General features: G+C 60.0%; 1 protein-coding gene and 1 long non-coding RNA gene across 2 annotated transcripts in view; one reads left to right on the top strand and one right to left on the bottom strand.

Moving 5' to 3' along the window:
• On the bottom strand, positions 1–21719 carry Ppp5c (protein phosphatase 5 catalytic subunit). Its single transcript, XM_005336560.3, has 13 exons — positions 21512–21719; positions 15558–15799; positions 9838–9985; positions 7704–7825; positions 5491–5556; positions 4917–5015; positions 4155–4260; positions 2179–2321; positions 2009–2096; positions 1231–1271; positions 962–1140; positions 645–726; positions 1–538 (listed from the first exon to the last, which is right to left on the bottom strand). The coding sequence occupies exons 1-13, from the start codon at positions 21630–21632 to the stop codon at positions 476–478; spliced, it is 1500 nt and encodes a 499-aa protein (XP_005336617.1). The 5' UTR covers positions 21633–21719; the 3' UTR covers positions 1–475.
• Positions 21641–22947, top strand: part of LOC144370762 (uncharacterized) — a 14503-nt gene continuing 13196 nt past the window's right edge. Inside the window, exon 1 of the long non-coding RNA XR_013430703.1 lies at positions 21641–22672. This is a non-coding gene — a long non-coding RNA (uncharacterized LOC144370762). The remainder of the gene's footprint in view (positions 22673–22947) is intronic.

Genomic DNA, 22947 nt, shown 5'->3' on the forward strand with positions numbered 1-22947 from the left:
TGACTTACAATAATGACTTTATTTTAACATTTAATTACAGACATAAAACAGCTGGGGGAGGGGGTGGGCCCCAGCCTAGCCCCACCGTGGGGCGACCAGGAGTGGGTGCAGGCGAGGCCTCCCTGATGACCCTCTTTCTGGGGGTCTTCCTATGGCAGGGCCCTATTGCTTTAGCAGGGGAGGAGCCATGCAAACGAGGGGGGCGGGGAAGCCTCCTGGCCCCGCCCCACCCCGAGCGGCCTTCCTCCAGAATGCCCAGGCTGCTCCCAGCCCCAGCTCCTCCAGCGCCTCCCTCTGCCCAGGGAGCAGACCCTCTGGCCAGCCCCGCTCTGCTCCCCACCCCCTCTGCAAACCTAAAGGGGAATAAATACAAACTTTACAAAGTAAAAGGGGGTCCAACGATGCCCTGGGGCGGGGCCTGCTCTGCGCCTGCCCAGGGCTGGTGGAGCGGAGGCCCCGGTGCAGCTGCCCGCCCTCACATCATTCCTAGCTGCAGCAGCGTGTTGGCGTAGGCCATGGGCTTGACATTGGGATGAGGCTGGAGCCGAGACAGAGGGACAGTCAGCACGGGGGACCCCTGAGCGCCCAGGTGTACTACCCCCTCTCCAGGCCCGGGGAAGGCAGAGGCTTGAGGGGTGACTTACCACTGCTGTGAATTGGTGGAACTGGGGCCGCAGGTCCGAACCCCGGAGGTGGATGTAGGAGGCTTTGTTCCCCATCTGGTCGCTGCAGGGACAGGAGGGAAGTGACTACCGTGGTTGGGACAGGGCTGGGGGCTGAGAGAAGGGGGTGGAGAAAGGGGAGCAGGCAGGAGGGGGTGCAGGTGAGGGGAGTGGGAGTGGGCGGGGGTGGCACGGGCTGGGAGCTGATCCACCAGGAGGAGTGAGGGACAGAGCTATGGGCACAGGAGACTACACCCTGTGCCTGGGAAGAACCCTGGCTGGGGAGGGTGGAGACGCACCAGTAGTTGGGGGCGGAGAAGACGGTGACGCAGCGGCCACCATGTGCCACTTCATAGCCCTCGGCCTTGACCTCGTGGCTGCGGATGATGTAGTCCAGCTGGTTCTCCTCCAGGAAGGCCTTGGTCACGTCAGGCCCGAACTGGCAGCTCACGCCCCGCTTGCTGACCGAGCGCCCATTCTGGGGGTGGGCCATGAGAGGTCAGGGTGACCCCTGGCCTGCCCCGCCCGCTCTGCCCACAGCCCATGTCTGCTGGCCCTGGAGACTCACCTGAGGTTGTGGATCCGACCACAGCAGGTCGCACATAGGACCTGGTGGGGAAGGGAGGGAACATCAGGGACTGTCCATCTCCCGGGGGGCCCTCAGGCCACCTTGGCCCAGTAGTTTTAGGCCTGTGTTGCTGCACCAGCCAGGTGCATGCCCCACAGCACAGCCCAGGTGGGGGTCAGGCAGGGGACAACTGGGGTTGGGGCTCAGGACATGCCCACTGGGTTTCTAGGCTGGCCTATTGTCCCTGTGGATCTCCCCTTGCCTCCTCCCCAAACCCATTCACCCATTAGAGCCCCGACGCCGGGCGGAGCATTCAACGTCCCAATTCACACCAGGCCCTCGTCAGCTCCGAGTCCTGGTGGCTCCCCACTGCCGGGAAGCTCATGTCCAACAACCCCTGGACCCACCACTCCGTCCTACTCCTGCTGCGATCTGCCCTGCCCTGGGCCCCTCTGTGCAGACACCTCTTCTTCCTGTGGTATCAACTGGAATGTCACCTTCCTAAGAGGCCACCCAACACCATCCATGTCCTCCAGGACACGTGCCCTCTGTGGTCTCTCCCCAGGACTTGAGTGGCATCCGAACACCTCCCTCCGGGGGGCGGGAGTCGGATCATGGTGGTGACAGGTGTGCCCAGGGCGCAGCATCCTCACCCTGCACTGTGGGTGTCTCCCTGGCCAGCGTGGCCCTGTGAGGGGCCCTGACTCAAGCCACAGGTAGGAAACGCAGGCTCCTGTCCCAGCCCGGGTGCTCACTGCCTCCCGCTGGCCCCACTCACCAGAGTCCGGGGGCTGCCGATTCCGCTCGATCTTTCGGATATCGTCTAGGGTGACGCCGTCTTCACTAAATAAGCCTCCATGCATGATCTGGGGAGGGGCAGGTGGCGACTATGAGGGGACAGCTCCCCCATGCACTTCACCCAGACACGGCCGCGTGGGGGAGCCTTACCAGCACTTTGCCGTTGATGCACTGGGCCAGCGGGAGCCACTCGAACACCTCGCTGAAGAGCTCGTACATCTGGGCTGTGTACTTGGCCTTCACCTCACCCTCAAAACCATAGATCTGGTTCATGTTGTCCGTCTCGTGGTTGCCTGGCAGCGACAGAGGACAGACAGCTCCTCAGCCTCTGGGCTCATCAGCGCCCTCTGCCTGGCGCGCTCCGGGGGACTGAGGGATTCCACACTGGTGGCCGGCAGGTCCCAAGCTGATGACAATTCATACGCCAGCCCCTAGCCCTTCACAGGAACCCAACAAGATACAGACACAGCTCCTAGTCCATTTTCTGGGGGACAAATGGAGGCTGAGAAGGGCCCACAGGCACCTGTGACCAGGACCAGGCCAGTCTTGGGGCTCTATGGCCATGGGATAGCCTGGGCTGTCCCAGCCCCATGGACCTCAGGCTCCCCACGGCAGGCTTCCCAGGCTGGGGGTGGCTGCCCCAGCCAGGCCCTCACCACCCCGCCCTCCTCTCACCCACCCCAGCCCCACCCGCTAAGGGCTCAGCAGTCCTGCAGCCTGAGCTCCACTAAAGGGGCTTGCCCGGCCCACCTGGCCCCTCCCAGCCACCTTAGTGGCACCCATCTCCCATGAAGCCCCGCCTCTCCCTCGACCTAGCCAAAACCAGCAGTCCTTGGAGGCCCCTGAACTTCACAGCCCCCAGGGAGCCTCACGCCCATGACTTCCTCAGTCCAGGGTGAAGCTCCTCACCTCTCAGCCCCGCCCTCTAGTGCTCCGGACAAAACCCTGCAGCCCTTTGGGCCCTCCCCGTCACCTCTGGCACACACTCTGGGCTCTACCTCAAGAGCCTGAACCTGACATAACCCCCGCCAGGTTCCACTGCCTCCCCACCTGATCCTCCATTTGTGCTCCATGTAGAGGTTGGGAGACCCACATTGGTCCCAAACAGAGTCCTCTTGGAAGCCATGAGCTCCATCCACCTCCCTCTCCCAGGGTTCCTGCTCAGACTGCCTCCTGCCTGAATCTGGGACAAACCAGAACAGCTCCCTCTGCCCCAGGACCTTTGAACACATAGCTTCTGCTACTCTCTCCCGAATTCCTGGCTCTCTCCTCTTTCGGATCCTTGGTCAAGCTGTACATCCTCAGTGGGGGCACCCTGAATAAGCCAGCCCTCCAGCCATCCCAGCCCTCCACTCTCTTTCCCACTTGGATGCTCCTTGAGGTAATTTGCCAGTAGCTCTTGTGCCTCTCCTGCAGTATATCCCTGGAGCCCTCTGGGGGCAGCATTTTGCTCCCCAAAGCTCTGAGGAGTCAGCACAGTGGCTCTGGGACACTTCAGGGAACATATGGGCTGGGAACTTGCCAATGGCCTACCAGGCCCCAGAGATCAACACATGCACTGTGCTGACACTGGAGGCAGTGCCAATGGCCTGGGCCGAACGGTGACATCCCTGCCAGGGACTTCACTAGCTCCCTTCTCTGAGATACACCAACTCTGTCTCATCATTTTTTTGGTTTTCATTTAAAAAAAAAAGTTACATGTGATTCCTCTTTGGGGGTAATACCCGTAGTGATCCCCTGCCTCCCGCCCAGATCCTGGCCCTCTTCTCTGGAGGCCTCTGGCCCCTCTAGGGGGCGTCTCAGGGGCTGGGGCTCAGGAGGGGCCGGAGGGAGGAAGCCTCCAGGAGCAGCCCACCCCGTCCAGAGTGATGACCAGAACCAGCCGGACACCTTGGTTAGTGTCATGCAGGAAGCCTGTTCGTGTCTGTGCAAATTATAAACAGGGCCTCTGACAGCCACCTGCTGGAGACGGTCACACTGCACACACCTGGGCTGCACCAGGTGGTCCTGCGCACTTTCTGGGTGAATTCACAGAATGAACAGCGGCCAACCATGACCCTGACCTTAAAGCTCAGGGGGAACAGCCTAGACCACAGTGCCTGCCGGCCTGGCACCTCCAAGCTCACCTCGAAGTAGGTGAAAGTGATCTGGGTAGAGGAGCTTAAAGCCGAAAAGGGTGAGAATCACTTCAACCGAGAAGGAGCCACGGTCCACGAAGTCGCCATTAAATATCTGCCCTGCTAAGGAAAACATGGCGGGCAGAAGGTGGGCTGCACCCCGAGTCTGCTCACCCCGGGCCCCGTCAACACCTCCCAAGGAGGTGGCACAGGGGGTGGGGACCTGCACTATGTGGCTCTGGCCTGAGGCTCTAGGACCACAGAGAGGCCGATGGCAGGAGGCCCCGGGTGCTCATCTCGCTTCAGCTGTCCCCACAAAGCAGGCCTGAAACCACAGGAAGGATGGCATGGGACTCATGCCCAGCCACACACAGGCCTAGGGTCCCATCCCCTGGTTACTTATCAAGCAAATATCATGATGTCAAAAACGTGTAGAGTGGGGTGGGCCAGGTCTCAGCACCTCCTGAGAGGTGGGCCCTCCTGTCCCCATGTCACACATGAGGAAACTGAGGCACCAAGAGGTAGAGCGACTGCCTTAGTCACACAGATGTAAATGACCAGGCCAGGAGGCGGGGGGTACAGGAACAGTCTGCCTGCAATCTTAGAGCAGATGAAGAAAGCAGGGGCTCAGGAGAGGGGGCTGCAGGCCGGGGTGACAGGGCACTGGCAGACTGGCCCTGCCCTTCTCCCGTGGCCAGGCTCTCCCTGGCGGGGTCCTCTCCCTCACACGGTCGGGGGGAAGGGACAGGCAGGCTGTGCTGAGAAGGATACGTAGGGGTTGGTCTCTGAGGGCAAGCCGTTGAGCTCAAATATGTTGAGGAGGTCATAGAACTGGCCGTGCGTGTCCCCGCACACTGTAATCTTCTCTGTCTGGAAGAAAAGAGGCCACCGGAGAGGGAGGGGCCCAGAGAGAGACGTGGGGAGGAGGCAGAGGTGAGGGGAGGGGCGAGAGATCATGGCAGACCAAGAAGATCCATGCAAGAGACAGGGACAGCACACAGCAATGAAGAGGACGGACAGAGACCAAGAGGCCAGGAGAGGGACATGCGGGAAGACAGGGTGGCGTCAGGGACAGAGGGAAGGGCAGACCGTGCCAGGTGGATCTGTGAGTTCCTGAGCTCAGCAGCCCCTCCCAGCCAGGAGCCACTGCCCCCCACTGGCCTCTTCGCCCACTGCCCCTCAGGCACCCCTTGCTCTAACACCAGCCGCACCCCGGGCCCCCACTCTTTTGTTGAGAGAGTCTTGATGAGTTGCCCAGGCTGGCCTCAAACTTGCCATCCTCCTGCCTCAGCCTCCCACATGGCTAGGATATGGCATGCGCCACCACACCTGGCTCAACACGCACCTCTTTAAGCGTGGTCTCCACGAGTGTGCTCAGCTTGGAGAGGACCTCTTTGACCTGTACCAGAATCTGAAAGGCAAGGCAGACTGTGAGTGGGACCGGCTGGGGCAGAGGTGCCCATCCTGGCAGGTCATATGCAGCATTCAAGCTTCCAATGGATGCTGGAGTTTCAAAAAACAGCTTTAAAATGATGTGTTAGAGAAAACCCGGGGAAATGACACATCTGGAAACGTAGGTGGTACTGCTGTTCACGGACTGACATGACCTGGACAACATCACGTATCTCTGTCCAGATTTTCAGGCCAGCCTGTGGACACCAGTACTGGTCACCACTGTCACATCAACAGGTGGGACAGCCGCACCGCAGTCGCGCAGAGGACTCCCCTGGTTTTAGGAGATGAAGGGGAACTTATTCTCCAATGGTTTGGGGGGAAGAAAAGAAAACAGAGCACATGGACACGCAAGGAGAGGGCCCCAACGCTGCAGGGGAGGGGCATAGGCGCCAGGGCCCGCTCCTCCACTGCCCGCAGGCCCGCCATCCCAGAGCAAAGCGCTGGGAGAAGAGTGTCAACAAAGGTAGGAGGTGGCCACCTCTGGTCAGAACCCAGACGGCCGAACACTGCCACTCTCACCGGAGGCCGAGGACAGCACCTGCCCAGGCTGAGCGTGGGGAAGCCAGTGGACACCCCTGGCTGTGAGTGGGCTGCTCTAACAGGTGAGCGCCCAGGGGGCGGCCGTGGCAGACTGCCCTTGCCCCACCACCAGCTCTCCAGGGCCTCCAGAAGGCAGGGCAGGAGGGGGCCTGCGGCAAAGACCCTCGAGTCCCGAGGAAAAATGCCCCAGCAACCTCAGCGCTAACGCAGTGCCTGCTCCACAGAGCCCCAGGTGCCAACAGCACAAAGGCCACCCCGGTTTCTCCAGGGGGAAGGTCTCAAGCCCTGCTGAAGGGACAGCTCCAAAGTCACTCTGAGAACTAAAAGCTGACTCCAACCAAGGCCGCGGGACTGCAGCCCAGGCCCACAGCCCATGCTCCTGCGGCCTGAAGCAGAACGCACGCAAGGCCATTTTGAGGGAAATCTATCTACCTCGGTCTCTGTGGTGCCTTTACTCGGCCTTTGCTGGTGTCCAGAACTCCAGCCCTAAACGGCACGGACACACGCATAAAGATGACAGGCAGGCGGGGCTGTGGCAGTAAATGAGTGCACTGTGTCCACCTATAATTGCAATAATTAAAAAGGAAGATGGGAGGCCACTGTTTTTAAAATTTTTTTTTTATCTACAGATGGACACAACAGCTTTATTTATTTATGCATTTGTTTGTTTTTTTATTTATTTTTATGTGGTGCTGGGGATTGAACCCAGTGCTCACACATGCTAGGCAAGCGCTCTACCACTGAGCCACAATTGCAGCCCCGAGGCCACTGTTCTGAATTAAGCTTCTACAGGAGGCCACAACAGGCCAGGCCAAAAATCAAAATGGTCACCCTCCTGCTGACGCTCCACATCACTGGGCCCGCACTCCGCTCTTTATCTGACCTCCTCACAGACTTGGTTCCTCACACAAAGTCACCTGCAGTTCTCCCTTGTCAACCAACCAGTTATCTTTATTTTGTCCCCATCTTGCGAGGACAGTGACCTGAAGCGACCCATCTGCTGTGTGTTCTTTTCTGCTTCCTCCAGCCTCTGCGCCCCCAGAGCCTCTTTGCCTCGGCTCACTCACCTGGTTTATGGAATGCGGTGCTGTCTGACTCTAGAGTCAGAAATAAAGCCAACCAAGATCTTAAACTAAATTACTGTCATTCTGTCCTTTGGGCTAAAGGAAACTGGAGGCCTGTGTAGCAGCCCTCAAACCAAAGATCCTCTGATCTTCTCCTGCAGCCAGTCGTCACCGTGACGGCCCACTTCCAAGACAACAACTCCTACCTGAGGCCACTGCTGACCACGGGCTTCCTCTCTCATCCCACGGCCAGCCATCTCCCTCCCACAGGCCCCTTCCCAGCGCCCTGCTGTAGCGCTCGCACTTTGGACCCTGTGGACAAACCCCTGCCCCGCCCCCCCGCAAGCCGCTGCAACACCAGACCTCAGACTGGCAGCTGCCACCTCCTCCTCCTCCTCCTCCTCCTCACTGCCCTCTAACTGAGAGCGCTCAGGGCTGGTGGTGCCGGGAGGCTAGCCCGGGGTCCCCGTGTGTGCGCACATGCAAGCAAGCGTGTTACCTGGTAGGCGCATTTCCTGTGCAGTTTCTTCTGGTCCTTGTACCACTGCATGAGCTCCTTCATGAAGGTGATTGTCACTTTGCCGTCCTCAAGCTTGGGCCCGCTATACTCATCCTCGATGGCTGCGTGAACAAGGGGACCAGTCAGGGGCCTCACCTACAGCAGGGTGGGCAGGGGCCTGCTCCAGGGATGGGGCAGATGTGGCTGTACACGGGCGGAGGTGCGGAGCGAGAAGGTTCCCGTGAAGCTGTGACATGCCGGTGTTCCTGGGTTTTAGGGTTAGCATGCAACCCTGAAATCCACGGAGCCTCCACAGCGCTCGTGCCCTGTTCCCGACAGTACCAGGCTGCTCCTCTGGAAGTTGTCCTTCGCAGGGCTGTGTCCCTGCCCTTTGCCCAGCCTTCTAAATTCTAATAAAAATGGCACCTAAACGACTAAGATGTTGACGTGAAGGAATCTTTCTTTAGATTTATGGAGTCCAGAACATCTGGTGACCTCAGATGACACCAGAACGTGCCATGCTGCCCCTCAGTCTTTACTCCTGGGCTCAATGAAGCTCAGAGACGGCGTGAGGTTAAAAAGCGACATGTCTGAGGACTGAGGAACCAGCTCCCGAGGACAAGGCCAGCCGAGATGTGCTTCCCACAAAAGGAAGAAGAGAACAAGAAAAGGACCAGAGACCACCGAGGGAGGAGGAGCCTGCGGGCCTGTCCCCTGCCGCCGCGCCTCCCCTCCTCCCTCCGGTAGACTTCCCTAAAACCGTCTTGTCTGCCCCCGTCTTCCCAGGGCACAGGCCCACAAATATGCCCCTTTCCTTCCTACCAACTCCCGACTACTGAGGGCAACAAAAGGAATGTGGGTCCAGTAACCTAAGAGTCCATGACGAACCTCCATGACACCCCAAAGAGGCAGGCCTCAGGCAGGAGGAGCGCGGAGCCCGGCCTGGTAAAGGACGCCCGACGGGAGCACGACCACCCGGAAGCTGAGGGGTGCTGTACAGTGGGACAGGCGATGCCCACTGGGACTTGGGACTTCTTCCTGTGCTGGGGTGATGAGCCTGGCGGGGTATGGGTGCCAGGTGGCTGCGGGGTGCAGAGGAGGAGTCTAGACGCGTTGCTTTGACCCTCTCAGTGGAAACTGCCACGGAGAGCTGTGTGGCCACCAGCAATAGACGGCCACGAGCCAGGTCCCAGGGGAGCCCTGCACACAGCTGGCTAGTCAGACTGATGCTGCTGGCCCTGGGGCCACCAATGGGTCCCAAGAGGACCAGACACAGCTTCTGGACTGGGCTTTGCAAGTGCCCAGGGAGCCCTAAGCAGCGGAAAGCCCACCCTCCCTTCTCCACACCCAGAGCCGGACATGTCCAGCAATCGGCAGAGACACCCTCCTCAGGGGCCTCGTGTGTCAGAGCGGTGGAGGGGAAGCGGAGGGTCAGTTGTCAAATTGAAGGAAGGGAGACAGAGGCAGGAGGGCTGGGCCTGCGCCTTCGTGAGTGTGCACTCACTCTCAGTGAGACCCGAAGGAGTGTCCCCTGGATTCTCCTGTGTTCCTGGTGCATCTGGGGCGCAGGGGAGGGGACACAGGAGTGACTGTGCAGCTCTCACCCCGAGGGGCACACACTAGGAAAGGACGGGGCTGTTCATCGTGGCCCTTCCTTCCTCCCGCGAGGAGTGCTGGCCGGCTCCGGGCCGCAGCGCTGAGCACCACCAGCCGGGAGGACTCCCAGTCGAGGTGCATCCAGCACCCATGTGTCCGACCTCAGGGGAGAAATCCCAAGGCCTGCTGGGGTGGGCTGGGCCTCCACTCCCTCTGGCAAAACTGGGGCGAACCGGGAGGCAGGTCCACTGCTTAACTGGCCCTCAGGTCCCGCCTCAGCCTATGTGAATGGAGACGGATGACGGGAAGGGCACTTGCTGGACCACAATAAAGGAAAATTCTGAGAGGTCCTAAATTTAATTTCAAGGTTGGAAGACGACAGGGAGAAAAGAGAGGGGAGCCCATGGGTGAACACCTGCGGTGGAACCGACACGTCAACGCCACGCAGAGGCCGGCCGGCTGGCTCCCCTGCCCACCCCGCCCCGTGTGCCTGCACGCAGAATGCCCTGGGCAGGGAGAGGGCACCGGTCCGACTCACTCATGCTCTCGATGTCCAACGAGTCCACTACGGAGCGCTTGTGCTCGTCCCCTGCGATGGCCCGCTCGAAGGCCTTCTGCTTCACGATCTTGTTGCACTCCTGATACTTCATCTTGGCATCTTTGTCATGGGGCTTCACCTTCACCACCTGGGCGGAGCGAGGGCAGGAGGGGGGAGAGCGGCGTCAGCACTCGGGAGGAGGAGTGGACACTGTAGCTGCCCTCGTCTGCCCTAACCTGGGCTCTGTAAATGCTGCAGTGAGACCACCCAGGGTCCCCTGCGCTGGTGGGTGCGTCTCCCTGGGCATCTGCATCCCGGCCCTGAGCACGAGAGCTGCCCACACAGTGCCCACACCGGTGCTCCTGACGGAGCTCAGCCCTAACTCCAGGTGTGGCAGCACGGCTCGGGCAGCTGAGGCAGGAGGATCACAAGTTCAAGTCCAGCCTCGGCAACTCAGCAAGGCCCTATCCCAAAATAAAAAAATAAAAAGGGCTGGGGATGTGGCTCAGTGGTCAAGCGCCTCTGGGTTCAATCCCAGTACCAAAACCACACACAAAACCCCAACATCCCAACCAATAAGAAACAGTGTGAGTGTGAGGACCACGGGCTCCGCTGCAGGCTCCTGAAGGGAGCTGGCACAGGCCAGAGGGCTGTCTGTGCAGTTCTCGCGCTGCTACCACCACTGTGATGCCAAGCAAGAGGGCGCCTGGGAGGAGGGCGGCAGCTCAGTCACGGAACAGTGTGGACACCTCTGCTGTGCCACGCTGGAGACCTGGACACCCGGTTAGGTCTGAGCTTCCCCCTCTAAGAAATGGGAGCTCTGCGGCCAGGGTCGCTGGACGGGATGAGCAAGGAACTCAGGCCTGGGACGTGGACCTCAAGCTTTTTTTTCTTTTTTTGGTACCAGGGACAGAACCCAGAGGTGCTCGGCCACTGAGCCACATCCCAGCTCTTTTTACGTTGTGTTTTGCGATGGGTCTCGCGGAGCTGCTCAGGGCCTTGCTAGGTGCCCAGGCTGCTTCGAATGGACTTGGGCTTCTCGGGAGAACCCTGACCACTGGTTTCCTGCAGCTTCCTGTGCCGAAGAGACATGAGGCGGGTGCAAGTCGGTTCTGCTGGCTAAGAGCGGAGGCAGCTCTGGTGAGCCTGCCCTCTGCTGTACCGCTCAGGGCCACCATGAGAGTGGAGCGAGGGGCACATGGGAAGCAGGTGCGGTGGTGAGGGCGCGGGATGCCATGTCAGCCAGCGCCCACGGCTCTTCACAGCCCCCCTGGCATGGCTGCTGACCAACTCAGCAAGATCAGACCCAGTAAGCACTGGACACAGACTTTGGGACACAGGAAGTTCCCCTTTAAAGGAGCTAGTCCCTGCCCCCAACCTTCTATCCTACTTCAGACCCGGGTCCTCCAAGCTCAAGAGCGGACAGCACCAGACTCAGCTCCTGGCCCTACCACCTGCTGTGACCTTGGGCAACAGACCTCACCTCTACATCTCAGTTAGTTAACCTGTAGCTATTTTACCTGTGTGCACCTACCTGACTCAGTGCACACATGCCCCATGGCCTCTCCAGGAATGGGACCCCCATACATCCTGGGCAGGGGACAGAGCACTGAGGGCCAGTCCTGGCCCCCAAGGGGTAGGGGCTCCCCAGTGGTGTGAGTCAGAAAACTCAGCAAAGACCCGCTATTGCCCGCGGGGAAGGAAGCAGGGTGGTGAGGCTGGTGCACCCTGGGGTGGAGGTGTCGACCAGGAGGGCAGGCAGCAGCAGGGAGGTGGCAGCCCATGCCTCCTCTGTCCAGGCAGGCCCAGGCTGGGACTCCTGCCAGGCAGTTCCACCTGGAGTGCGGGTGTGCAGTCAGGCAGGGGAGGCCCCGGCACCAACACCCCTGCAGTCTTCATGGGAGGGGCTGGGAATCTACGCGCTACTTGGCCTGGCCCTCGGGGCCCATCCTGCCCCCCACTCTCTGCTTGCCCAGTACTAGGCGGCAGACCACATGAGTCTCCAAATGTGCCAGCCCCACCCTAGCAGCAGGACCTTGTTCAGGAGGCCCCTGCCAGACACTCCATCTCCCCCAGCTCCTTCCTAGCTCCAGTGCCACCTTCCTCTCTTTCAAGAAGGCCACCTGCCACTGACTGGGGACAGGTGGGCTGTGGCTGCATCCCTCAATGGAAGAATGGTCAATTAAGCATTTCTTCTGAGCCAGTTTGCTGCCCACAGGCACCTGCAGGCCAGGAGGACCCAGAGACAGGAAATGACAGCACAGGGAGAACAAGGGGGGCAGAAGCAACAGCAGCCCCAGCAACAGCCACCAGGGGGGACTGGGAGATGCTGCCCTGAGCAGGAGCCAGCTCACTTTATCTCCCCTGCAGCTCTAGCTCTATGGGTGGCCAGCAGAATCCTCATTTGACAGATGAGGAAACAGGCCCGGAGTGGCGAAGTCACCGATCTGCGAATCCAGGACTCTGTCTTCTTCCAGGTCAACCTGGGCCAAAGCCTAGGCTCTCGATTTCCACCACGCATGCGCACGCGGGCAGTGCTTTCCCCGCCAGCACTCCTCCCTGCCCTGGTCAGGGTTACTTGGCTCCCATTCCTTCTGCTCTCAGGGCATCCTGTGTAACCCAGGGAGGCCGTGTGGCATAGTGGCGGGCTCTAGGCCAGGCCTCCTGGGTCTGGTGGGCGGCTGGCCCCACCTCTTGAGCCTCCCTCAGTTCTAAGCAGCGGGGTGGTGCCAGCACCCCAGGGAGCGTTGGTGTGAGAATTTACTGCCAAGCGCTTCCCTGAGCCCAGCAGCAAGCAAGCGTGCAACCTGAGGGCCTGCTGCTGCTGCAACGCCCTGGGTGGCTGACCAGGACAGAGAAGGGACCTGCCAAACTCCTGCTCCTGGGGAAGGTCCTTTGTTCCAAGTGAAAAGGGCCTGCTGGGCCAGAGCTCAGTGCTGGATACTTCTTTAAAGAGGATTATCTGAAGCCAGGCCCAGTGGCTGTGCCACAGGAGGCTGAGGTGCGAGGACTGCCTGAGCACCAAGGGCAAGGCCCCCTGGGTGGCAGAGTGAGACCTGGCTAAAAAAATAAACAGTGGTTGTACCGAAGTCAGCCTTCTGATGCTACCTGGGTGTGCCAGATGCCCCTGGGGGAAACCAGGATCTCTGTGTGACTTCTCCCAACCACATGGGAATCTGTGACGCTCCCCAATAAGCAAGCTGTCTTTAAGTAATGTCTTCGGTCAAGTGTAGTGGTGTGCACCTGTAATACCTGCTACTCGGGAAGCTGAGGCAGGAGGACTGTAAGTTCAAGGTCAGCCTGGGCAACTTAGTGAGGCCCTGTCTCAAAATAAAGTAATAGGCGCCAGGGATAGAGCTCAGTGGCAGAGCACCCCTGGGTCCAATCCCCAGTACCACCAAAAATAAAAATAAAAACAAAAACAAAAAAGTAACAGGCTCATAACATCCCCACGGGAAGCCCTGGGTGCTGCACGTGTTTGGGCTGGAGCATGTCACGGTACCTGGAACACAAGCTTGTCTCCATCTGAGCTGGCCATGAACCTGGCACCCTGACCACAGAGCCCATGCCTCCAAGCTCTGCAGAGGCGACCTTCAGACTCCTCAGACCCCCAGTAAGAAACAGGTGCTATTTTACATTTGTATTTGTTTAAGTAAAATATATTTGTACACAAAACAAGATGAACTTTTCCTTTTCCACATGATGAAGACCAAAATGCTGACCTCAAACCATTCACCAGACTTTGCGCCCTTGTACAGTTCCACTGGTGGACTGTGGGCCAGGGTCCTGCTGAGGGACCCTGCAGGAGGATCTCACAGCAGTGCTGGCCCATCAAGGGCGGGCAGGCGAGGAGGTGGAGGCAGAGGGCAGCCCTTTTGCTCCAACCAAGGCCAGGCCTTGGCTTGGCCTCCATAGCAGCTCCTGATCTAAGAAGAAGACGGGCCTGGGTGAGTCCTCTGTGAACCTGCACCTGCCACAGGATGCCCTCTGGAGGACAGGGGTAGAGCAGGGGGACAGGAGCTGCCCTTGCGCCCCAGCATCAGGAGGCAACAGGGCTCACATCCTGCAGGCAGCAGCAGGCCCCAGAGGACAGGCGCGCAGACTCACGTGACGTCCCCATGCTCACAGCTTAGGTGCAGCATGTGGCCGCACCTCAGGTCGGTCCTACAGAGGGTCTGGGCTCCCCACCAGCCCTCCATGGCACCCACGATGCTGAGGATGCTGGGACGCAGCTCAGAGGTGGGGTGTCCACAAACTGGCCGGGATCAACCACCTTAGGCTCCCAGAATATGGGGAAACCCTTTTCCCAGGCCAAGAGTGCCCTCGACCTGTCCAGAGATCCTCTCAACCTCTGCGCCCAGCGTCCTCTAGGCCCCTCCTCCCTGTTGGGCCCCGCCCCCCAACCCTGACGCCTGTGGTTACTCATTACTGAGCCACCAGCCCCAGTGACCTTTACTCACACGACTTCACCAGAGCCCCACAGCTGCCCAGGAGGCAGTCACTCCTCCTGTCACCATTTTTCAGATTAGGGCACCAAGGACAACAAGGGAGTGGCTTGGCCAGGTAATGGCTTATAGGGACACAGCTGTGCCGCCCTTTCCCCCACTCTCCTGGGGTCACTCCAGACCGACTTCTAGCCTTCGCCCCCACCCTGACAGTGCCCCTGGCCTCAGCTTGGTGCAAGGTCTCACCTGCCGGCTGTCCACCCCGACCACAGCCAGGCTGCCATCTGCTCTGGCTGCCTCCAGCTGTCGACGTGCGCCTGCTGCCCTTCGCACACCACAGAAGGTGCTGGGTGGACCCGAGTGACAGTGCATTGATGTGTGGCGGGTGGGGGAATCCCCGACACTCAGAGCCATGCCATGTGCCCAAGCACTGTCCCCAGAGCACAGCACGCACCCCTCTCTCAGGGAGCCAGATCTTTGAAACAGAGACACGGTCTTAGGGCCACTCTAGGCTCAGATCCCAGCTCTGTCCCTTACCAGCCGGGGACTGCTGGGCGGATGACTCGTGCTCTGGGCTGCAGGCTCCTCACTCACAGTGAAGGTGAGCCAGCCTCCCCGGGCGCTGCCCGGCCACGCAGCCAGCTGGTTCTCATGAAGGGGCAGCACACACCTGTCAGAAGGTGTGCACTCAGGGGGCCCCACTGGTATCCCCCCAGTGGGGCAGGGAGGATGAGGAATCCTGCCCTGCTTTAGGTCCTTCCTCACACGGGGCGACACATCCCTGTGTGCTGTCCCTCAATGGCATGGTGGCCTCCACTTCTCAAGGTACAGATCCACACCTGAAGTTACCTTCTGCACTACCCAGTGGGCGATGGGGTTGTCCATCTGGCCTGAGCCCTGAGCTGCCCCAGAGGCTGTGCTGTGCTGACCAGCAGAACCAGCCGCAAACTCTCAGGGGCTAATTACTACGTGACCCCAGCATGTTCTAGGTGCCAAGGAGCAGAAACTCATCGATTCCCTTCAGCAGCCTGCTGCTCTCCTCGGTCCACAGACATGGAAAACACGGAAGAGGGGCAGGTGACTTGTCCAGGGTCACAAAGCAAGTGACGGCAAGGCTGGGACCCCACAGTACGCTCCTGGCCAGGGGGCCTCGTGGGTACCTGCTGGGGAGTGCCGAGCGAGGAGGGAATGGCCGCTCACTCCCTGCACTTCCAGCCCCACCATCTACCTGGCCCAGATGCCGGGAGCTGGCCCGTGCCCCAAGGCCCGGCTCACCGTCTCGTAGTCACGGAGGGCAGCCCGGAACTTGCCCAGTGCCATATTGCTGGCGGCTCGGCGGTAGTAGCCCTTGATGTACTTCTTGTCGATCTCGATGGCCCGCGTGGCGTCGCCCAGTGCATAGCCGTAGCACTCGGTGCGCAGGTAGGCCAGGCTGCGGTTGCCGTAGTAGATGGCATTGCTGGGGTTCAGCTCGATGGCCTGGCTGTAGAACTTGATGGCGTTCTCGTAGTCCTTGGCTGTGGAGAGGAGGAGACATGAGGCCGGGCTGCCACCGGGGGGGACAGGCACTGGCCCAGTGCTGGCCAAGTCTCCTTGTACACAGATGGGGAAACCCAGGTCCACAGTGGAACTTGAAATATCCCCTCCAGCCACCATCTCCAGCACCCAAATCCCACACACTCACCCTCCCAAAGCCCAGGCTGGACACTACTTCCTTCGGGACCTCAGGAGGACCTCCCCGAGTCCTTGCCACAGTCAGGAGGGGGTGATCCAAGGTCAACCCCAACCAGTAAAGTGAGTCTGCCAGAGCCCACGGGTGGCCCAGCTCCCCAGAGGGCCAAGGAGGGAAGAGGAGATAGATACAGGGAAAGAGACGACCCAGGCCTCCAGGAGAAGGGGACCCCGAGGACAGAGACACCAGCCTGGAGGAGGAGGACTCGTAACAGAAGGAAAAGTGGGAGGAAGGCCCCAGGCAGGACAGGCCACCCCCCCCCCACCCCCGTCTGAGGGCGAGGAGGCTGGGGTGGCGGAGGCAGAGCAGGCTGGGGAGACAGGTGAGGAGAGAAGGAAGATGGGACAGATGCCCCCACAGTGAGGTCTGCATATTGATGTTCTAAGTGTGGAGTGACAGGGTGTGACATCCAGTCAAGGGCAAAAGGTCAGATTTTATTTAAATGAGCCACAGCTGTGCCCAGCACTTTACATCCTGATCTGCAAAATCCTCGTGTCTCCATGGCACAAATACCATCTGGCGCTCACTCTACACACAAGCCACAGAGGTCTTGCTCAAGGTCAAGTGCCCGTCTGTACCTGCAGAGCCCGGATTGACTCCTCCCACCTGCCACATAAGGCACAGGAGAACCAAGGCCTGGAGCGCCCCGGGCCTGCCTGGATGGGGACCGTGCCAGATGCCATACAGGGCGGAGCCCTCGTAATAACCCCCAAGACAGCTGCCTGTTCTGCAGATGAGGGCTCTGCTCAGGGAGGGAAGGTCTGCCCCAGACTGAAGCAGGCCAAGCCCCAAATGCTTCCACTCCCACCTTAGGGCCCGGGGCAGGAGTGGCGGGGACAAGGCAGGTGGCCTGTGCAGGATCCCTGGCTCCACCTTTACTGGCCGAGCATCCTGAGTCCTCTCCTACCACTCACCCCACCTCTGCTTGCCAGACCACTCACCCGACAGAGCCAGTCTCCCTGGGGTGGGCCCTGTGAGGGCCGTCTCCCTGGGGTGGGCCCTGTGAGGGCCGTCTCCCTTACTTCTTGAGCTCTGGCCCTGAACCGGGACACAGGAGCCCCCTAGCCCTGGCCTCCCTGAATCACAGTCCCAGGGAGAGAAAGCTCTGGTCCCCATCAGCGAGGACCCAGAGTGTTCAGCGTTCGGGCACTCTGAGGGGACACCACAGCTGAGCCCTGGGGATCAGGAGTGAGTGGCCCAGGGAAGATGAAGGACAGAAGAAAAGAGACCGAAACGAGAGCAGGGAGGAGCCGGTTCCTAGGGACACAGCCAGCAGCAAGGTGACCATCCTTCTGGAAGCCTTTCAAATGGCTCCAGTGTCCCTCCTTGGGGAAGCCCTACTTGACCTGCAGTCTGGTTAGGTGCCCTCCTGGGCTGCCCCAGCCCTGCCCACCTGGTTGTCACTGTCAGGTGAGGGCAGCACCATGAGCCTTAGGAGGGCAGAACCAGCACCAGCTGCGACAGGCCTCCCTGGAAGGCCGAGCCCGGCTGGCCAGCGCTCTGGGCAGGCCGGGAGAACTAAGTGGCAGAGAGTGGCACCCGAGATCTTGAGCAGGCCCGCAGCACAAGACCAGGACAAGCGGTCCCCTCCCCGAGCCCGTCTGTTCACCTGAAATTCGAGAGCCACGGGGCTGAGGTCTGTGAGACCAGGAAGAGTGGCAGCAGCCCAGAGCCACTGCACGAAGTGCCCAAGAGGGACAGGGGCGGGGAGGGGTCCGTAGCAAGCGGCTGCCTTCTGCACCCACCCAGTCTTGCCTCACAAGCACCAGTGCACCCCCTCCTCAGATGGCCCCAGGGAGCGAGGAGGAAGTGGAGGCCCAGCAAGGTCAAGTCACTCACCCAGCGTCACAGAGGAAGGTCTGAGCTCAGGCAGCCTAGCCCCACCCTCGGTGCCCGCCTTCCTCTCCACCTCCCAGGCCAGGAGCAGGCCTTAGGGGGAATGCGCTCCCCCAGCCCCACTTACCGCAGGGGGCATCGGGTCCAGGGAAAGAGGGCAGAGCCACCTCCCCTGGACTCAGAATGAGCAGGGACCAGGCTCTGCCCACAGGATCTCTGGAGTGAGACCAAGCTCACAGAGGAACAGCCATGGGGGCGGGTGGACAGGGACATCCTGAGTCCCCAAGACCCCCCAGGCCCTCCTCTCTGCTGGGCCCGGTGCCTCTGGACGTGAGCGCCAGGCACGTGGCGAGGAAGGGGATATCCGGGCTGTGCCCACGCTCTGACCTTGGCAGGCAGTTCTGCTTCCGAGCCCGGCTTCCTGCAGCCACCTACTTCCCGCCCCGGGGAGGTCTGTACCTGGCCACCGCAGGGCTCAATTAAAGTGAGCAGTAATTATCTTTTATTGAATTCCCACAGCCCCCCGAGCCTGGGGCTCTGTGCCTGCCACCACCTGCCAGGCAGCAAGAAGCCCGGCCAGGAGGGGTGGCACTCGGCGGCAGCTCCGTGCCAGCCACTTCTGGCTGCCTGCCCAGGTCCTGGGGGCCAAGAAGCCCCCGCCATGGCCTACTCTTTCCCAGCATTCTTACCTCGCCCCACAGCAGTCAGACTCTTGCTGCTCCTCTAGAGCCCCAGGGAGGGGTGAGCACAGCTCCCAGCCCTCACCCAGGTGGTGACTGGGCCTCGTCCTGGACACCTCAGGCCACGAGCCCCAGAGCCCCGTAGGCTCTTCATTCTGTCCAGTCAGTCTCCTGAGCATCTTCCACACCCACCCCCATTCCCTCCTGCCCGCCCAGGCCCCGTGCCCCTCTGCCCAGGTTCCTGGCAGCCTCTCCCCTGGCCTCCCAGCCTCCAGTCTTGCCCTCCAGAGGGATCTTTCTTTCCCTATTTTCTTTTTTTGGTACTTGGAATTGAACCTAGAGCCTCGCACGTGCTAAGCAAAGGTTCCTCCACTGAGCCACATCCCAGCCTCAGGCCCACCCTTCTTTTATGGAGACAAGATCTCACTCACTAAGGTGCCCAGGCTGGCCTTGCGCTTGTGATCCTCCTGCCTCAGCCTCCTGTGTTCGGCCCTAGAGGGTCTTTCTAAAGCACAAGTCCGCTGTCCTCTCTGCTCAAAACCTTCCATGGTCCTCGGAGCCCTCAGCTCAAAGACGAGGCCTCCCCCGTGCGCCTGCAGGACCTGCTCCCAGCAGCCTCCCGAACTCCTCCCCCCTCCTGACAGCCCGCTCTCTCGCCCAGTGCCAGGCTCTGCTCACCTTTGGGTCTTTGCCACCTGTTTCTTTTTGCTTTCTTTTTGTGTGGTACCAGGGATTGAACCCGGGTGCTTAACCACTGAGCCACACCCTCAGCCCTTTTTTATTTTGAGACCAGGTCTCGCTAAGTTGCTTAAGGCCTGAGTTGCTGAGGCTGGCTTTGAATTTGCAATCCTCCTGCCTCAGCCTCCTGAGTTGCTGGGCTGGGATACATACAGGCGAGACCACCACACTCGGCTCCCACCTGGTTCTTTCTGCCTAGAGCACCCTCCCCACTCTCTCAGGTGGCCACTCTCCTTTCCTCTCTGGAGCACCTCCTGAGTCAGTTTCCGTGCTTCCATCCTGGTCAGAGGCTCCACCACATCTTACCTTCCCACCTTTCCAGCCTCCTTCCCTACCTCCAGTCTTGCCTTTGCACCAGGTCTGCACAGCAGCCGGGGATCTTCTTCCAGCGCTAACCAGACCAGGCTGCTCCTCTCCTAAAACCTTCCATGGCTCCCTGCCACCTCAGGATAATGGCCACACTCGCCAACCCAGCCTCCAAGGCTTAGCCTCATCCTTCACCAGCCCTGCTCCCCTCACTGATGAAACTTCCCCACACTTTGAATCGGTTTCTCTTCCCACTGGATGGAGGCCCACTCTACGCTGGGCTCTAGATCCTTCCCATCCCACCATCTTCTCCAGCGCGTTGCAGGTGTGAGCCTCCCGCTCTCCAGCAGAAGCAATCCTGTGTCTCTATGGGACTGTACCTGAAGCAGCAGACGCCCTGCCCACATGCCTCTCCTGCCACCCTCCCCTACAGAACCAAGTACTCAAAGCACTGGCCACACCTGCTGTCCCTACTTCCTGCTTCCCACCCACTCTCCTGGGCCACCTCGGCTGGCCTCCACACCATCGTCCCCCAGCAACACCCATGGAGCCAGATCTAGTGGTCAGTGCTTGGGGCCTCCCTGGGCAGTCCCTGGCCCAAGGCACCTGCCTCCCCTTCTAGAAGCACTTGCTTCACGATACCTTTCACGGCTTCCCGCTCCCTCATTAACTACTCCTCAACACCCTCCTTCCGTTCTAAATGTTAGAGTTCCTCAGGGCTCCATTCTAGGTCTTCTCTAGGTGCTATTCTTAGATGACCTCATCCTTCCTAGGGCATTTCCAACCACAGCTGATCACGCCTAAATTTTTCTCCAGTCCTGACTGGCCCATGTTACCTACTCCATTTCTTCTTGGACAGCTGAGTAAAAACCAGACAAGTCTTTGCAATGGCTTCTGACACCCTGCACGATCTGGTCCCAACCTCATCTCATCTTGTATTATTCTCCCTGCAATGTGCTAAAGCTCCAATCATGCCAGCCTTTTTTCATTTCCCACCCCAGGACCTTGGCACATGCTGCTCCATCTAATCAGAATACTCCTCTCCCATTCTCTTTCTGATTTTCAGCTTAAACACCTCCTTCTCTATAATGCACTTCCTGTCCAACCCTATCTAAAGACACCTCCAACTTTTATTTTCTACTTCGTCACCTTGTTGGTTTTCTTTTGAAAGAAAATTACTCAATGTGATACTCCTGCTAAATTACAAGCTCAGGGCAAGGCCACATGTGTCTCATTAGCTGTTATATCCTAAGCGCCTTGCGGTGTCCAGAGCACATAACAGGTGCTCAATAAACATCTATCAGATTAATGAATGAACACGTGCCCCGACGTCTCAGTCTTGCCCAAGATCTTAAGTCATGTTATTCTCAGCGCTTCCTTCACCTCTTCTCCCAAGGCCTCCCTCCTTGTCCCTTTTCCTCGGATCACCTCAAACCTCCTGCTTTTTGCCCCCCCCCGCAGTCTCATGACCTCATCCCCGACCCCCACAATTCCCTTATTTTTTGGGCTTCCCCCACACTTGGTGGTATCCACCCCAAGCCTCCCCCCTGGCAGCGCCATCACTGCCCAGCCACATGTCACTGGCTGGTAGCGCCCTCATCAGGCCTCACCACCAGGTAGCACCTCTTTCCAGGTCTCGCTTTTGGTGGCGCCCACATCCCGGTCCCCCTTCCGCCCCACGCCCGGTAGCGCCCGCCTCAGTCTCCCCGTTCAGTAGAGCCCGCTCGGCAGCCACCGCCGGGTAGCAGCCCTTCTCCCCGGAGCCCCCTCTGTCGCCCCTTGGTAGCGCCACCCCGGGCCTCCCCGCGCCGGGTCACTTGGTAGTGCCTGCCCCGCGCCCAGGCTGCCGCTCCGCGTTGCCATGGTTCCGCGCGGGCCTGGCACCCCCGGCCTGGGCCGCTGTCCACCCTCCCTCGCCGCGTCCGGGCCGGGCGCACCTTTGAAGTACTCGTTGGCCTGCGTCTTGAGCTCCTCTGCCCGCTTCAGAGCGCCATCAGCCGGGGGCTCATCCCGGGCGGGCTCAGCACACTCAGTCCGCTCGCCCTCCGCCATCGCCATGCCGCAAAGCGACCCCCACCCTGGCAACGGCCGCTAGCGGCGCCCGGCCGAACCGTCGCGAAGGAGCGCCGAGTGACCGCCGCCGCTGCCGCACAAGTGTCGTAAAGCGCGGGCCCCGAAGGCGCCCTTGGCGCGCCTGCGCAGGATCCCCCTCGCCATAGAGCGCGCGGAGGACAAGGTGACCAGAGGGTCCCCAGACAGCGCCCCTTGTAGGATGAGCCAATGAGGAAAGCGAAAGGGGCGCGCGGGGAAAAAAGGCCCGGCGTGGCCCCTGCTCCCAAGGTTACCGTGTTCCGGGGCCGCCAAAGTTTCTTGGGTCTTAAGGACCCCGCCGTCCTTTCCGGTTGACGGGTGGGTGGCCGAAGCAGGTGGCAGGCGGGGCTGCCATTCTAGGCAGCGGAGCCAGACCCGGGCGTCCAGCCACCGCCAATTTTTGTGTGACCTTGAACAAATCTGCCCCCGGCCCCCCCACCCCTCCTAGTGCCTCAGTGACCCCTCCGGAAAATGGGTGCTTCCCAAAGTCCCAACCTCGCGGCTCGGGGGTTCTGATTGTTAACTGAGGACACCCCGAGCCCCAAGGAGCCTCGTTTGTCGCACTGTGTTCGTTCCTTTCTGCGTATTCAGCTCCCCAGATCCTGCTGAATCTTGGTGGTGACCATCGCCCGTCGGTGGTCGCTTCCTCTCCCCACCCTCCACTTTACCCTCCGTATGGCCGCCCCGGGGGTCCTCCTAAATCTCTGTAAGACTGGACCACACCCCTCAGCCTTCCCTCGCTCCCCAGGGGGGCCTCAGGAGAAGACCCCGGAGACCCTCGGCTGTCCAGCCTCAGGCAAACTCTCCGGGTCCCGCCCCCTCGGAGCCCTGCACGTTTTATCTTCTGTGCAGCTTTTCCAAACCCAGGCCTCCACGCAAACGGGGGCACCACGTCCTTTAAGGCTCTGCTGTCGTTCCCCACTTGGAAGCATAATCTATCCCACCCAAACCTCTTGTCCCATCGTCTGGCCCACCTTTCCCACCACCGCCAGCAGTCACCCTAGAAGGTAGGTGCTAACGTCATCTTCATTTTACACATGGTGGTTTGCAGGGATCAGCCTACAAGGTCACACTGAGAAGAAGAGACAGGCAGGATTTAAACCCATCTCATCAAATTCCTGTGCTCTTAATTTCTGCTCTGCTGTAGGTACCAGAGCCAGCCTTGTGTGTTCCTGAATTTTTCTTTTCTGTCTTTTTTTTGAGGGGAGGGGTGTTCTGCCCTAATGCAGCTCAGGCTGACCTTGGGCAAGTGATCACCCTCTCTGAACCCATTTGATGGGGT

The sequence above is a fragment of the Ictidomys tridecemlineatus genome, chromosome 15, assembly GCF_052094955.1.
Source record: "Ictidomys tridecemlineatus isolate mIctTri1 chromosome 15, mIctTri1.hap1, whole genome shotgun sequence".
NCBI classification, from domain to species: domain Eukaryota; kingdom Metazoa; phylum Chordata; class Mammalia; order Rodentia; family Sciuridae; genus Ictidomys; species Ictidomys tridecemlineatus.

What these genes read in the sequence shown, in the direction of transcription:
- Ppp5c (XM_005336560.3), bottom strand. Translation starts at nt 21,632, where the DNA reads ATGGCGATGGCGGAGGGCGAGCGGACTGAGTGTGCTGAGCCCGCCCGG. An exon ending in GGCCAACGAGTACTTCAAAG is followed by an intron (nt 15,800 to 21,511) that starts GTGCGCCCGGCC and finishes TCCTCTCCACAG; the next exon opens with CCAAGGACTACGAGAACGCC. An exon ending in TGGAGACCACGCTTAAAGAG is followed by an intron (nt 5,016 to 5,490) that starts GTGCGTGTTGAG and finishes CTTTTCTTCCAG; the next exon opens with ACAGAGAAGATTACAGTGTG.